The 14,590-nt window shown below is 40.4% G+C and overlaps 2 protein-coding genes across 3 annotated transcripts; one reads left to right on the top strand and one right to left on the bottom strand.

Annotated features, from left to right (window-relative positions):
- The first annotated feature begins 897 nt into the window (after window positions 1–897).
- Window positions 898–6,890, top strand: LOC146572751 (volume-regulated anion channel subunit LRRC8C). 2 transcript variants are annotated; one of them, XM_085277124.1, is made up of 5 exons: window positions 898–963; window positions 1,372–1,496; window positions 1,652–1,810; window positions 3,914–6,169; window positions 6,292–6,890. In XM_085277124.1, the coding sequence occupies exons 3-5, from the start codon at window positions 1,670–1,672 to the stop codon at window positions 6,379–6,381; spliced, it is 2,487 nt and encodes an 828-aa protein (XP_085133250.1). In that variant the 5' UTR covers window positions 898–963; window positions 1,372–1,496; window positions 1,652–1,669; the 3' UTR covers window positions 6,382–6,890. The 2 variants fall into 2 exon arrangements, with proteins under 2 accessions (XP_085133250.1, XP_085133251.1); XM_085277125.1 differs by having other exon boundaries at window positions 3,914–6,890.
- Window positions 6,891–11,873: 4,983 nt separating this feature from the next.
- cdkn2d (cyclin-dependent kinase inhibitor 2D (p19, inhibits CDK4)) lies at window positions 11,874–14,506 on the bottom strand. Its single transcript, XM_085277122.1, has 3 exons — window positions 14,313–14,506; window positions 13,804–13,962; window positions 11,874–12,841 (listed from the first exon to the last, which is right to left on the bottom strand). The coding sequence occupies exons 2-3, from the start codon at window positions 13,942–13,944 to the stop codon at window positions 12,488–12,490; spliced, it is 495 nt and encodes a 164-aa protein (XP_085133248.1). The 5' UTR covers window positions 13,945–13,962; window positions 14,313–14,506; the 3' UTR covers window positions 11,874–12,487.
- Between the last annotated feature and the right edge of the window lie 84 nt (window positions 14,507–14,590).

Raw genomic sequence — 14,590 nt, 5'->3', positions numbered from 1 at the left:
GGATAAGGTAGACCACTGTTTACACTACCGAGAAGTATTGTGTGGGCTTACAAGAGTATTAAGACTTGGCAAACACAGGCCTAAAAAACACAGACTTAAAAAAGAATCTTTGAAGATATACAGTTGCGTCATCAGTTTCTCGTTGGAAGAAAATATCTTTCAAATATTGCAGATGGAAATTTAAGCAGTTAATAGTCCTCTAAACTTTTCTGCTTAACACCCGACGTCAGATTGTAATAAGAAATGCACGTCAAACACAGGAGGATGATAACTTTGTGATTCAGTTTGGGCGGAAAGAAAGTCACTGCGGTAACTTCCTCTCTTCCCTTCTTCTCCCGAATATTACCACAGCATGAGTTTACAAAAATGTCAAGGTTACGCAACACTAATCGAGGTGTGGCTGAAAAATAAGGAGGCTGTTCCTGCTTTGTCTTGCGTGAGACCAGGAGCATTATTTAATAACCATGCCTTCTTATCATTTGAAAGTCATACGATAACAGACCACGTGCTTGCATTCTGATGGGTTTATGGGTTGTTGATTGTTAGGTGAAGAAATGTCCGCTTATACACTTTGATCTATTAACTCACCTTCTACACATTGAAGAAATCTTCTGTTCAAGTTTTAGCATTCACTCTCTCCTAGTTTTCCTGAAAGTAAAAATGGGTCTGGAGTCTTATGGGTTAATTTCATATAAAGCCTCATTTTAAATTATTGCTAGGGGCGCAAATATACACTAATTGCAGTAATCACATTAACTACGTATAGATTACTTGAAGTGTGCCTCTGTAAAGTCAGCGCTCACATGCGTTGAACATGCTCGCTGACAGTGGTTTTATTTTGAAAGCCTCGCTTGTTTGTGCCGCGTGGTTTCTCGCGAGCTTCACACCGGTGAGCGCCTCTGAAAGTGATGAAAAAACTCTGGCCACTGCCACCGGACACCAGAGGATCCTGTGTGCGCGCAGGTATGTAAAATTAATCTTGCTGACGCTTGCTTCTGTTTTACTCTGTTGGGTGAAACTTCTGAGATAATTTCAAACTTCAGTGGAAACTTAATGGGAGATAAGTTCTCGAGGTTATACTCGTTTGATTTAGGAAGTAGCTTTGGAAGTTCACGAATTACCTGCGCTGTTAAATGAAGACAACGCCGCAAGAAACGCCACTTTTACCTCAAATTTAACACAAGCAGCGATGTTAAGAAGAAATTAGCCAGACAGAAGTCTGCTGCAATGATTTGTATTTGGTTACCTGTGTGTGCACAAATGCGCACAGCTCACATCACAAATGAACAGGCTATTTATCTCGTCTTGATGCAGTAGTATTGTTATAAAACAGTGGAGCTTCTGTCCTTCTTTCTCAGTTTATCTATTAAGGTGGGCTTCAGGACACAAAATTGTTTCCATTCTTTCCAGAGAGAGAGAGACTCTCTTTGTTGTCAGACTAGTTCATCCTGTTTGAATCCCCCTTTGAGCGCAGGAGGAGCGTCCATTCATTCAAGGTCAATAAACAGCCAAAGCTCATGTGTGTTCTTTGTGTCATGTAACTTTAAAACCTTTGACAAGATTTTCTCTGGAGACTTCTCTGCATTGAAAGCCTGTTCCAGCTTCATTGCTCAAATCCACTCGTTCCTTTCCTTTCGTCTCCTTTCATCAGTGTGGAGCAGCAGCCAGGATGATCCCAGTGGGTGAATTCAGATCCCTCGGCACAGAGCCCAGCTCGAAGTATAGGGTCCTGAAGCCATGGTGGGATGTTTTCACAGAGTATCTGTGCATTGCTATGCTCATGATTGGAGTCTTTGGATGCACTTTGCAGGTAAGGTGTCTACACTTTGTGTCCATAAGTTTTCAAAAAGTAAAACCAAGTCATCGCTGACCTTGTCTGTCTCATTGTAGATGCCATGATAATTCCTGCATTATCTGGCCACCCAGTCACGCAAAAATGCATGCACTACAGCTGAAAGAACTTGTTTCTCCTGACCCACTTTGTGCACATTCAGATCACAAACTGGCTGCTTAATGTGTGTCTCTCATCACATGAATATCATTTCTGTGTCACATTAAAATAGCACCAAAGTAAAGCAAAGGGACTACAGTGTAGTCAGCGCTAATCAGATATAATAACATACAAATATCACAACTTGTTTACTGCAGATTTTCTAACTGTTGTGTTTTTCAGAGCAGAAGCATCAGTTTATTCCTCTAATTGTACTAAATTGTTGTTTAAGCGTAGACACCAACAACAAATGGGCATTACAGGGGACGCATTCATGAAAAGAATTGGTCACAAAGCTGTCTGAATTGCTGCACCATCTACACAGTCTGTTTGGCGAAACTGAATGTGTGAAAATAATTCAGCAACCAAAGGGGTTCTCTATAGTCTGACACTCATTAGAATATTTATTATTTATTACTTCTGTCAGTGTAACATTTATAAAGTAATTATGGATTTCAACCAAGCAATTAAACATATAACCACCACCTTTACAAGGATGGTGTAACACACACATTTAATTTTAAATTAAAAATATTAAATCATCTGCTATTTTCGACCAAAATTTTCACAACTCAAAGTTTATCCAGTCTGGTTTCTTTCATTTACGAAATATCTTAAAAATCTACCAGTAATGAAGAAATATTTGTACATAGTACATAGTAGTTTGTAGTTAGTTATAACTAACTCACTTTTCACATGCATTTCTCAGTCTGCTTTAGCCCGTCTACCATTGGCCTAGAATACAGCAGCTAGGCTGCTAACAAAAAACTAGTCAATACTCATAACAAAAGGCCATAAATAAAGCCATTAATTATTTTTGGCCTTTTGTTCTTCTCATATGTGTATACATAAGTGTGTATGTAGGAATGAATGAAAGACTGTGTGTTTGTAAGTATAAATATGTACTTTTATTCTTTCATCTGTTTTTATCCAGACTGCGAAGCACTTTCTAATTGTGGATTTTAGTGTTGTGATTTCTTCTTCAGACATAGGTAATCCAATTAAATGTAAAAATAGAAATGGCAGAATTAAATCTCCCTTTCACTTAGTGCTGTTAGACACGCTGTGCTCATTAACCTCTGCAGCAGCACAAAATCTCGTTAATTAAAAAACAATAAAGAAAATATTCCACTACAGTGGAATCTTCTGCTTTGGTGATGGATTTTGCTTGCTTTCCTACAGCAGCATGTTAATAGTGACTTTTACTCTGAAATGAAGAGGTGGAATGGATCATCCCTCCAAGTAGTGTCATGTCTGATGTCATGGCTTGGAAAGTATAAGCCAGTTTCTGATTGTTGCTCGTCTGTTTGATGACGCATCAAAGGGCGGAGGATTTCGTGTATTTTTAAACCCCTATCTGATTTTATCATCTGCAGTTTTTAGCTTGTGCATTTAGGCTTTACGCGCAAGGTGAAACCTGTTAGTTCATCACTCCCAAAGCGTAGCATTATACACTAAGTGATAAATTGTCAGTATATTACACTTCCGGGAACCCATCACGTCCCTATATTACAAGATCAGAAAAATGAGGAAACATGAGAACCGTTTGGAATGAATCTACACGTGTGCGTTTGTTTTACTTAAATCACTTTGGAAAACACTATCTAACATGCTGGTTGAGGTTAGGGATAGAGTTAGGGTTAGGGCTGGAATACATGGCTGGAACGTGTATTACCGCGGGAGCATCATTCTGCTAGATTTCATCCATAACCTGGCACGTAGCATAAGAATGTGGAAGGTCACCTTTCGCCTTCCTCAGGAACTCCTCGGGATTTGACAAATCGTGACTATGTTACGCCTGAGAGTGAGAACGAGCGGATTAGTTTAGGCCTTGCTGTTCTCCAGTCAGAAATACTTGAGTACCAACAAGTGAACCGAGCTTTGTTTTTATCACGATATTATTATGTTCTTTTTTTTTTATAGCTCACCCAAGACAAGATTGCATGCCTGCCAAGCCACTTCACCAGTCCAACACCAAAAGCAATTGACTGCAGCAACATCAGCAGTTATGGGGACAATGAGAAGTTGCAGAACACACTGGTGACCCCGGCGAGCCCCATCATAGTGGAGGTGTTTGGGCGGAAGAACAATCTGGACATTCATCAATACGTGTTCGTCAACAACTATTGCTATGAGAGGTCTGTTCACTGGTATGCAAAGTACTTTCCGTACCTCGTGGTTATCCACACCATAATCTTCATGGTAACAAGCAGCTTCTGGTTCAAGTTTCCTGGGACATCTTCTAAAATTGATCTCTTTGTCAACATTCTTGACAAGTGCTTTGACTCACCCTGGACCACAAGAGCCCTGAGTGAAGTTTCTGAGGAAAGAGGCGAGGAGAAGCTAGTCAACTGGAGGAGGAACACTATGACTAAAGGCTCCACAGAAGGACAAATCGATGAGGAGGAGACTGTGGGCCTTCTTCGCTCCTGCTCTGTTAAGTCTAATCAAGAAAAGAAAAGTGCAGAACCGAAGTCTACCCTCTCTTTGTTGGATAAGAAGGAAGGAGAGCAAGCCAAAGCTCTATTTGAAAAGGTGAAGAAGCTCCGAACTCATGTGGAGGAAAAAGACATTTTGTACCACATGTACGTTCTGCAAACGTCAGTAAAGGTCATCCATTTTCTTTTGATTATTATTTACACCGCATTGCTGGTACCTAACATTGAGATAGTTGTGCAGTGTTTGGTTCCGCCTGAGCTGACTGGTTTTGATATCTATTGCTGTAACCACAACAAAGCACATCTTTTCTCCAAGCTTGCCTACTGCTATATCTGCTTTGTGGCCGTATTTGGACTTCTGCGTATCTATACCCTCTACTGGCTTTTCCATCGACCTCTAAAGGAGTACTACTTTGAGCAGGTCAGACTGGAGACCGGAATTAATGACATACCTGATGTGAAGAATGATTTTGCCTTCCTCCTGCATCTTGTGGACCAATATGATGCTCTTTATTCTAAAAGGTTTGCTGTCTTTCTTTCCGAAGTCAGCGAGAGCCGCCTCCATCAGCTTAATCTAAACTACGAGTGGACTGACAAAAAGTTGCGCACGCGTCTAGCCAGGAACACCAGAAACCGTCTAGAGCTACACCTGTTAATGTTACCAGGGCTTCCAGAAACCGTTTTTGAAATTCCCGAACTGGAATCACTCAAACTCGAGCAGATGAAGAATGTCACCATACCGGCTAGTATAGCAAAGCTAGAGTCTCTCCAGGAGTTATCAATGGTCTACTGCCCCGCAAAGCTCCAAGTTGCTGCCCTAAACCACCTGAGAGAACATTTAAAGATTCTATATCTAACCTTTGAGCATTTAGAAGAGGTTCCTGTGTGGATGTACACCTTACACTGCCTGGAAGAGCTCCACCTGGAAGGTCCTTTAACCAACGAGGTGTCCAAAAGTCCCATTCTGGATTCCTTTAAAGAGCTTAGAGCTTTGAGGGTCCTCACTTTTCGCTCCAAACTTACAAAGATCCCCTCCAGCATAGGAGATGTTGCGTTCCAGTTGCAGCGCTTGCGTATCTACAATGAAAGTGTCAGGGTCCAGGCTTTAAGCATCCTGAAGAAGTTAACCAACTTAGTTTCACTGGAATTAGTGGGCTGTGAGTTGGAGCGCATCCCAAGTGCTGTCTTCAGCCTGAGCAATCTGCAGGAGCTGGACCTGAAGGAAAACAAACTCACTACTGTGGAGGAGATCCTGAGCTTACAGCACTGCAGGCATTTAGTGACACTTCGGCTATGGCACAATAAAATCTCATACATCCCTGAACATATATCTAAGCTGCATACCTTGGAGACACTGGACATTAGCTGGAACAAGCTAGGAAAGCTTCCCTCTCGGCTCTTCTACTGCACCAAACTCCGGCACCTTGACATCTCTCACAATCAACTCACTTCGCTCCCTTCTGAAGTGAACATCCTGCAGAGCCTGCAGTTCTTCTCCGCAGCTTTCAACTCCTTAGAGACAGTGCCAGAAGAGCTGTTCTCCTGTAAAAGGCTAAAAACGCTGATTCTTGGTAACAACCGCCTTTCACACCTCAGCTCAAAAGTAGCCAACCTTGCCCAGCTGGTCCGGCTGGATATTAAAGGAAACCGTCTGGAGTACTTACCTCAGGAGATAGGGGACTGTCCCCTGCTGAGTGGGCTGATAGTAGAAGATAACCTGCTGGATCAACTGCCATCAGATGTAAGAAGCAAGTTAAATAAAAGCTGAGTGTGTGGAGCTAAGGTTCGTCACATACTTGTGTTTTCTAATTAAAGAGTGGTGGGTGAGCTTGAAAAAACATTTTTGATCCAAATATTTTTCAGAGAGAAGCAAAAGGAAAACCCAAACCACAGCTGACCACTAAAAGAGAACCAGTAACTCTAAAGCTGAAGACTTTCATAGGACTGACCTAAAGAGGTGCTTGTGAGAACACAAAGGTCTAACACAGTTGGATCAGACGGTCTTTAATCTACCAGGTGCCTAGCACAAAGTCCATGTGATGTCAAATTGTGCCATATGCAAACCGCAAACTGCATTAAGTGGACATCATGAAGGCTGCCTCCCGCACGCTTTCTCCAGGCAGCTTAAACCACACTGTGTATTTCTAGTAGGGAAAACACATCTGTGGACAAATGTGGAAATCCTAATTGTCCCAGTTTTGCATATCCATTAAAAAAAGATTTAAAGACTCTATTTAAAAGCAGTCATAATGAAATGATTCATATTTTTTGATTTTCACATTTTGAAAATGTTTTTTATGTGTTGTCCTGAAAATAGAATCTTTTTTTATTAAGTTAAAATGTGTAAAAACACATCTACATTTAATTTTTACAAAACTTGATTTTTACTTCAGTAGATGACACAGAAATGTAAAGTGGAACAAAAAAAGTGTTGTAATTCAAGATCAGATTAATACTGTATGTGGGGAAATAAAACAGTGAACAAGCCTTAACCTTCAAATGTTTTGGGACTGCACCTCCGTTTGTTTACTAAAGACCTTTGAACCGTATCCTGCTTGACGGGTTTACACAGCGTGAATATGCATTTCTTACAGTGTGGTGGTTCATGTTGCTCCGTTTCAGTTCCAAAACACGTGGAGGGAGAAAAAGCCTTTCAGTAGCTGGATAAAAGGTGTTCATATCTCTGTTTACACATTCAGTCAAATGGAGAAGTGAGTGAACTCATACTGGGGTGGTATGAGGTATATAAGGTAAAGGTTCACTCTCTACAACAATGACTGTGCATGATGTGAGTGCCAGTGGTAATGGCTGCTGTTTCCACTAATGTTTCAGCATAATACAGGTGATAATTGGAGGTGATGTCCAGGCAGCAGAATTTTAAAAAGCTGTGGCACGTAACATGCAACTATGGAAACTTGCTAACTTGGATGACTAGGCTGATCTGTTTAAATGCTTTAAACTGGATATATTTTTACTTCAAATCTTGTTTTTCTTTCTTTTTAAAAAATTTCAAACATCCTTTATGCAAAACTTTAGATGAATGGATTCTGCACTTTTCCTTCACCATTGTTTCCTCCATTCACATCTCATGTTCAGACGCACATAAAACCGGTGCTTCCTGGAAACAGCTTCCACTGCTCAAACGAACTGCAGTCGGTCATGTTCTGGCTTGTGTGACTTCTTAATATGTTCGTGTCGATCAGCACACTCACTTGCCCTTGATTCAAGGATTACTGTGTGTGCTATTTTCTGTCACATTAAGGAATTGAGATGTTTTAGGGAGAATTTAGCACTTATGTTATGAAGGGAAATAAGTTGCACAGTAGGAAGTAAGTGATTTGTCAATAATTTCTCTATTTCTTTAACCCTTTCACACATAGTGGTCACTACAGTGGACAGCTATTCAAAGGCTGTTTTCTTGTATTTGTGTCAGTGTTGATGGTATACACATAAACCACTACATTGGACAATGATGTGTCAGTCCATACACATCTGTTGTCCGCCTAAGTGGACATGTAAAAAACTCTTTGAAAAGTACATGTTTAAAAGATTGAAGTTCAAAAATCTTTTTTTCATGCCTAAAGATGAATAGAAATACTTAAGAAAAAAAATTCTGAATGAGGATTTTCATAATTCATTCATGAAAGGGTTAAGTCTCAGTTAAAGTTGCAGTCAAGTAGCAGTCTAAATGTGACTAATAATTGACTGGAAAAAATAGCAATACAATGTCTCCAAGACGGTTGTTGCTTTGGGTTGTGAGGAGTGTGCAGAGAGCCACCGGTTGGGCTTGGTGTTTACTTTTGTAAAATCGGATTATTGGGTGTCTCAGCTATGTGTGTTTCTGGTAAAGGTTCACATTCAGTTCCTGCAGGCTGTGATTTTGTGCAGCTTGATGAAGTGAGAAGCACAGCAGAGCGTGTAACAGCTTCCAGTGACTCATCGTTTGGAATCTCACCAAATGCCAAAGGCCAAACAATAACAGTTTCAAATGAAAAAAATGAAGGAAGCACTTGATTTGCAGTTCTCTACATCTTACAGTCTAGTAAAAATTGCACACATGGGAAGCTCCTCCTTTCATGAGCACGAGAGCATTTTTTAAATATGAAACTAATCCCTAAATCCTTTTAAGCTCTATTACATTTCGTAAATGAAAGAGATTAGAGATCTGAAACCAACTAATAATCTTAATTACTGATTATTTGACATATTATTCTAATAAACAGTTTGGTCTAGATCTGAATAAAGCGGTGTTACAAAACCAAAGTGCTCCAATTCATTTCACCAAATATCTTGTTTTGTTGGACCAAAATTCTAAAATGCAAAGAGTAAATTCAGATGTTTTATGTTTTAAACAAATGATCAAACTGCTAGTTAATTATGCAGATTTATTTTCTTGGCAACATAATCACCACAGCTGTAACAGAGGTCAGGGGCAGTCGTTTGGTATCGATTCAATACCAAGTAAAACCCAAGTAAAACACAACAGTCAGCACAAAAAAGATTCATTTTTCATAGTGCATGTTTGAGGTATATTGATTTAAAACAATTCAGTGGGCAAATCGCAAATATCGATCCGATAAAAATACCAGTGTTGGTATTGATACTGTTGAAATTTGGATTGATCTGCCCACCTTTAGTGAAGGGCATTTGTGGAGAAGTGGTTTATGAATCCGTGAAGCTGTGTCACCCCTAATGTCTGTCACCCCTCACTGCTCCTCTCCGCTCTTTAATCAAAATCAGAGAAACTTTATTAATCCCAGAGGAAAATTGAGTATACATACAACTGCATGAAATGAAGTGTAGAAACAGAGACCGATCCCCATCTGCTCCAGTCTGCATACCAAATATCCTTTGGCAAGATACTTACCCCGATGCATCCACTGTGCATGTATTTAGATATAAATAGATATTAACAGACATATAAATATAATATAAAAAGACACAAGTATTAACAATAAATACACTTTAATCCAAGCAAAATAGAAAAACAAGAAGTGTGAAATCTTAGTTATTACGTTAGTTCGGTCAGACATTTGGATAGTTTTCCTTGTGTCATCTTAATTTACACACATCTGCGTGTGACTGCACCAGTACGCTGATTCAGGGTTTTCTTGTTTACTCCCACTATTGTTACTGCTGCTTGTAAACCTGCATATTTCTCCCAATCTGTGGATTAACCCAGCCACATTCAGGAAGTGCTTGAATGTAACAGCCACCCACTCAGTCAGTGAAGTCGCTGAGCTCTACCTAGTGGCTGGGCTGTATATTTAACCATCCTGGTTTTGTAACTGATTTATATGTTAGGGTGAGAAAATATACTTAAATATCTATTACACAATTTAAGGGCGTGGTGACGAAGCAGACCTCTGAGCGGAAAGTTGCTAAACTATCTGGGAAAATATGGGTGGTGAAAGACAGCATTTTGAGCAGAATTGCTCCAGTAGACTTTACTCAAACATCAGAGTCTGAGTCTGGATTAGCGCTGCTGAATAAACATCACATTCATTTAATGTTAAAATATTCCTTGAAGATGAAAAGATCAGCATTTAAAAGTAGGCAGATATTATCAGCTGTTCTAAAGCACAGCACTTGGTTTGTTTTTTATTTCATTCAAATGGAAATTTGTGTGTTTTCTATTGAAAAAATTTTGATTTATGTGATCGTTCTGTGACATCATAGATGTCTGCATAGTGAGCTGTGAGCGCAGCAGTTCAACTGTATCTCCTTTCTTGGCAAGTAAAGTTGGCCAGCAGCACACAAGCAAACAAAATGCCCATTGTACCACGAGAGCCCCGAGCACAAACATCAGCAAACTGTGCCACTGTTACCTACAAGCTCCAACAAAACAGGGCTCTCATTCATTTCTACTTCAGTTCAGCTATCTTTGTGACCTTTGTGAGACTTTTCACTGCGCTGTACATTCCAGCGTGGAGTTATTGCAAATGTCCTTGGTGGATCACCATAAGGACGTCTGAGCGGTTAAGACTGCATGAAAAGATGCAAAGAAAAGCACACAATGATTGATTAAATTCCTCTTTCAGTTGTGTTAATCTATTTTGTTTTGGGGGTTTTTGGAGGATTTTTAAAAACATGAGAAGCATCGGGAGTCACGGACAGAGCCGGGAATTTTGAGATAGTGAAGAAAAGATTATCTGTGGACTCTTATGTTCCAGCGACAAGTAGGTGGTGTGGTGATGCAGCGGTTAGCAGTTTTGGCTCACAGGAGAAAAAACAAACAAACTTCTGCACGTGAACCTTCCTGAGGCCTGATGCGTAGTTTGCATGTTTTTTCTGTGCCTGTGTGGGTTTTCCCCCGGCGCTCCAGTTTTCTTCTACAGTCCGAAAACACACATATCTTGGTGATTATAACTGTTGATTTTAAGTTCATGTGGATGTGCAATAGATAATAAATAATAAGAATGGATTGCATTTTATATAGCGCTTTTCAGGACCCCTCAAAGCGCTTTACAATACCACTATTCATTCACTCTCACATTCATACACTGGTGAAGGTAAGCTACAGTTGTAGCCACAGCTGCCCTGGGGCAGACTGACAGAAGCGAGGCTGCCATATTGTGCCATCGGCCCCTCTGGCCATCACCAGTAGGCGGTAGGTGAAGTGTCTTGCCCAAGGACACAGCGACCGACCGGCAACCTTCCGATTACAAGACGAGCACCCAACTCTTGAGCCACGATCGCCCCGATAGTGGGTAGAATAAACGTTTGATATGAATATGCTGATAAATGTGTCTTTATAGTGTAAAGCATTTGGTGTGGGAAATGCACTATGTAAATGCCAGTCCACTTCCAAGTGTTTTTTTTATTCCTATTTTACTGAACAAAAGTAAAAATATTCATTTTAATCCTCTTGCAACCGTGATAATTTACTCACCCCATCCCCCTTCGTTCTCTACATCAGGAGTGTCAAACTTATAGGTCACATGCAGTTCAATCTCATTTTAACAGTAAAATCATTGCACCGTAACCTATTTTAAAAAAAACTAAGTGTAAATAAGTACTTCCTTAAAACATTAAACCTGAAATAAATCTAGCCTAAGAACAAAAAATAAATTTACTTACAGCAAAATTTCTGTTTTTCAACTTTCTATCATTAAAAAAATGTTTCAATCAAACTCAATGAACCAGGTCAGCATGGCTCTTTGTTAAAAATTACAGAGTAGGAGTTTTCACCAATTTACCCAGCATCCAGTGGTCCAGATTGTACCCCACCAGGCCAGTTCTGACCAATGGCCACTAAAGCTCAGAAATTAAAATAAAAGTAAATCACTTCCTTTTTAGCCTTTTGTTATGACACCCTAAATTCACACACACCCACACACAAAAAGCTGAGATGACCTGAGTGATCCCAGTGAGCAGAAACCCAAGAGCAGTAGCTCTTACTAGCCAATTACAGAATCCAAATCAAAATGAAAAGACAGCAAAACTTCAAGTTCAACACTTTATTTTGTGCTTTCTTCTTCAAATAGTGAAGTGAATAATCTCACTTAGATTTTAAAAGTATTTATATAAATAACATTTCAACAAATCACAATAAGGGTTGCTATTTACAAAGAGGAATATTCAATCCTATTTTAACAATAAATAGGAGTAAATTCAAACTCTAAGTACATCTAATTAATAGAAACACAACTATGCAAAGCAATCAGGGTGCACAATGTCAAGTTTTGTAAATTAAAAAAACAACAACATACAACTGTTACAATTCTTACACAAAGGAAATAATTAGAAAACACTGGGGGCGGGGGGGGGGACTATCTACAAATGTGCACTCCCAATTCATAGGGAAAACAGATATATATGTATATGTTCATATAAGGTGCCTAAATTGCACTGTGCAAAAGAGGTGTCTACAGTATATAGCCACCCATCCACTGAAAATAAGCTGCCAAGACAATATGTCCTGTCACATAATAATGCTGAGCCACTGTTAACAAAAGAAAAGAAAAATCCTTTACACAGCAACAAAAATCAAGTTACCAGGACTGAAGCGAAACAAAGTGTGAGGTTAGGGTTAGGCAAAATACACCCACTTTTCAGGCTAACTATGAATGTGCGAAAAAAGCAAGTCAATCATATCCGGCACGCCTGAAGCTCGGGCCACGTCTACCGCTGTCTGACCGCTGACGTTGGCGTGTTTAAGGTTGGACCGTGGCGCCAAATACTTCACAACATCCCGGTGGCCTTCCCGGATGGCGATGTGAATAGGAAGCGCGCCACTCCTGTCCGGGATGTTTACTGAGGCGCCGTACTCCACCAGAACCTCCACGGTGTCAAGGAAGCCTGTTCGAGCTGCGTCGTGGACAGGCGTTATCCCGTGCCTGTCCTGGACGTTGGGGTTGGCTCCTTTTTCTAACAACAGGCTGGCAATCTTGGAGTTCCCCATCATCATCACCTGTTGAAGACATTAGAGGAGAGGTGAGGAGGGTGCACTCTCAAATTCAACACCAGTGTGCAACCCTGAGAGTTTTTTTTTAACAGTCTTGCATCAAGCCGGATTCTTTTTCAATGTAATAAACACAAGCAAACAAAGTAGGAAGAGTTAGGCCTTTAGTACATCTATGCAGGAAAAACAAATCATGCCAATACAGCAGCCCTACATTAAATTTTACACCAGTGTGTTGCATTCATCTAGTGTTTCTGGGTTTTTTTTTGTTTTTGTTTGGGGGGGGGGGGGGGGGGGGGGGGGGGTTTAGAAGAAAATGAGTTAATGTTAACTATTGCACTTAAATAATACTTGAAGTCAGTTATAAAGCATAAATATCAAACAGCTTTTTAGTTCCACTTCTGAAATTTTGAGGGATTTTTAATATATTTTATTACATATGAAACATCTCAAACTCAAAGTTTCGTCACCCTGAGTTTAGAGAAATTTTGAGGGACACTTTGTTTTCACTAAATTTGAACAGTGAATTAAATAATAAACACAATAACTGCAGGCGACATCCCTGTTCGGGGTCGCTCTATAAATGTTGAGGACATATTAGGTGGACTCCAGTGTGAGGTATCACTCCTATTCACTGCTGTTTATAACATGACTATAACGCTAAATACAGGCCATATAACTAAACGGGCTGTGGGGGCAGAAGCTTTCGCTTTAACTTAAATAATTTATAATTTTACTGTCTTTACAGACACCTTTATTGACACGCTTTATTCTAACATTAAAAACATGGCGCTACAAGCATATTCGAGAGAAGCGGCTGGTAATTTTTCCGCAGGCCATCGTTACAAAAGAGAAGGAGATTATTCTCAGACCGTAGGACGAACTATGTTTGTCCACCAAATGAAATGTGGGCTGTTAATACTTCTGTATATGTTTATAGATCTCACGTGAACACTTGAATTGATCCTCACCTGTAGGGCAGTCCTGCTAAACTCATTTGGAGTATCAGGATGCACTCTGCATTCCTCCAGGATCCTCTGCACCTCGCTGGTGTTCCCTTTGGCTGCTGCCGCCGTCAGAGCTTTGCCGGCATCCATCTGACTAAGGACCATTATAGTCTGCCTTCCTGCCTGCTCGGAGAGAGACGTACCACAGTTACGAGGAACGCAAAACAAACACGATAAGAGGGAGAAAAAACCCCAAACTGAGGCTGGCAGGTTATTGTCGCCTACAGCTAACGTTACTACAGCATCCGGCTAACGTAAGCCGTAGTTCCCCGCTGACGCCATGTTATATGACTCCGTGCTTACTATTCGGAGTTCTGCCGGCCGCTTTAACAAAGCGTACTGCTGAACAACACAAATATAAGCTCTACCGCCAGAGGCAAGTCAACTGAAAGACACAAACAACTAGCCTCCCGGCTAACAGCTAACGTTAAAAAGAGAGCTAAAAAAACAAAACGAAAGCGCATTCAAGCTACCTGGTTTACTTCCACAATATCCAACGCGTCGCCAAGATTTTCGACCCCGCTGTCTCCACGAACCAGTAATTTTTAAAAGTAATTAAAACAACATACGTTTATCAACATTACAAAATACATTTGCGCGCTGAGCGCTATACAGCGGTGTCTCCAGACTACAATTTACAAACATTGGGGAGAACATACGCTGGCCAATCGCAGCTCGCCAAGAGGGTGTTGCGCTTCCATATACGGTAAATCGGGAGGAGTTACAACTCTGTTACTACGCTGTCACTGTG

The sequence above is a fragment of the Mchenga conophoros genome, linkage group LG6 (assembly GCF_057382185.1).
Source record: "Mchenga conophoros isolate Kocher_MC1m ecotype Shallow Benthic linkage group LG6, M_conophoros_male_GT1.1, whole genome shotgun sequence".
Taxonomy (NCBI): Eukaryota; Metazoa; Chordata; class Actinopteri; order Cichliformes; family Cichlidae; genus Mchenga; species Mchenga conophoros.
This window is presented reverse-complemented; position numbering and strand designations above follow the sequence as displayed.

Excerpts from the sequence above, each read along its gene's own strand:
- cdkn2d (XM_085277122.1), bottom strand. The coding sequence starts at position 13,944 with ATGGTCCTTAGTCAGATGGATGCCGGCAAAGCTCTGACGGCGGCAGCA. Across the intron at positions 12,842-13,803 it reads TTAGCAGGACTGCCCTACAG|GTGATGATGATGGGGAACTC; the intron begins GTGAGGATCAAT and ends TGTCTTCAACAG.
- LOC146572751 (XM_085277124.1), top strand. The coding sequence starts at position 1,670 with ATGATCCCAGTGGGTGAATTCAGATCCCTCGGCACAGAGCCCAGCTCG. Across the intron at positions 1,811-3,913 it reads TCTTTGGATGCACTTTGCAG|CTCACCCAAGACAAGATTGC; the intron begins GTAAGGTGTCTA and ends TTTTTTTTATAG. Across the intron at positions 6,170-6,291 it reads TGGATCAACTGCCATCAGAT|AGAGAAGCAAAAGGAAAACC; the intron begins GTAAGAAGCAAG and ends AATATTTTTCAG.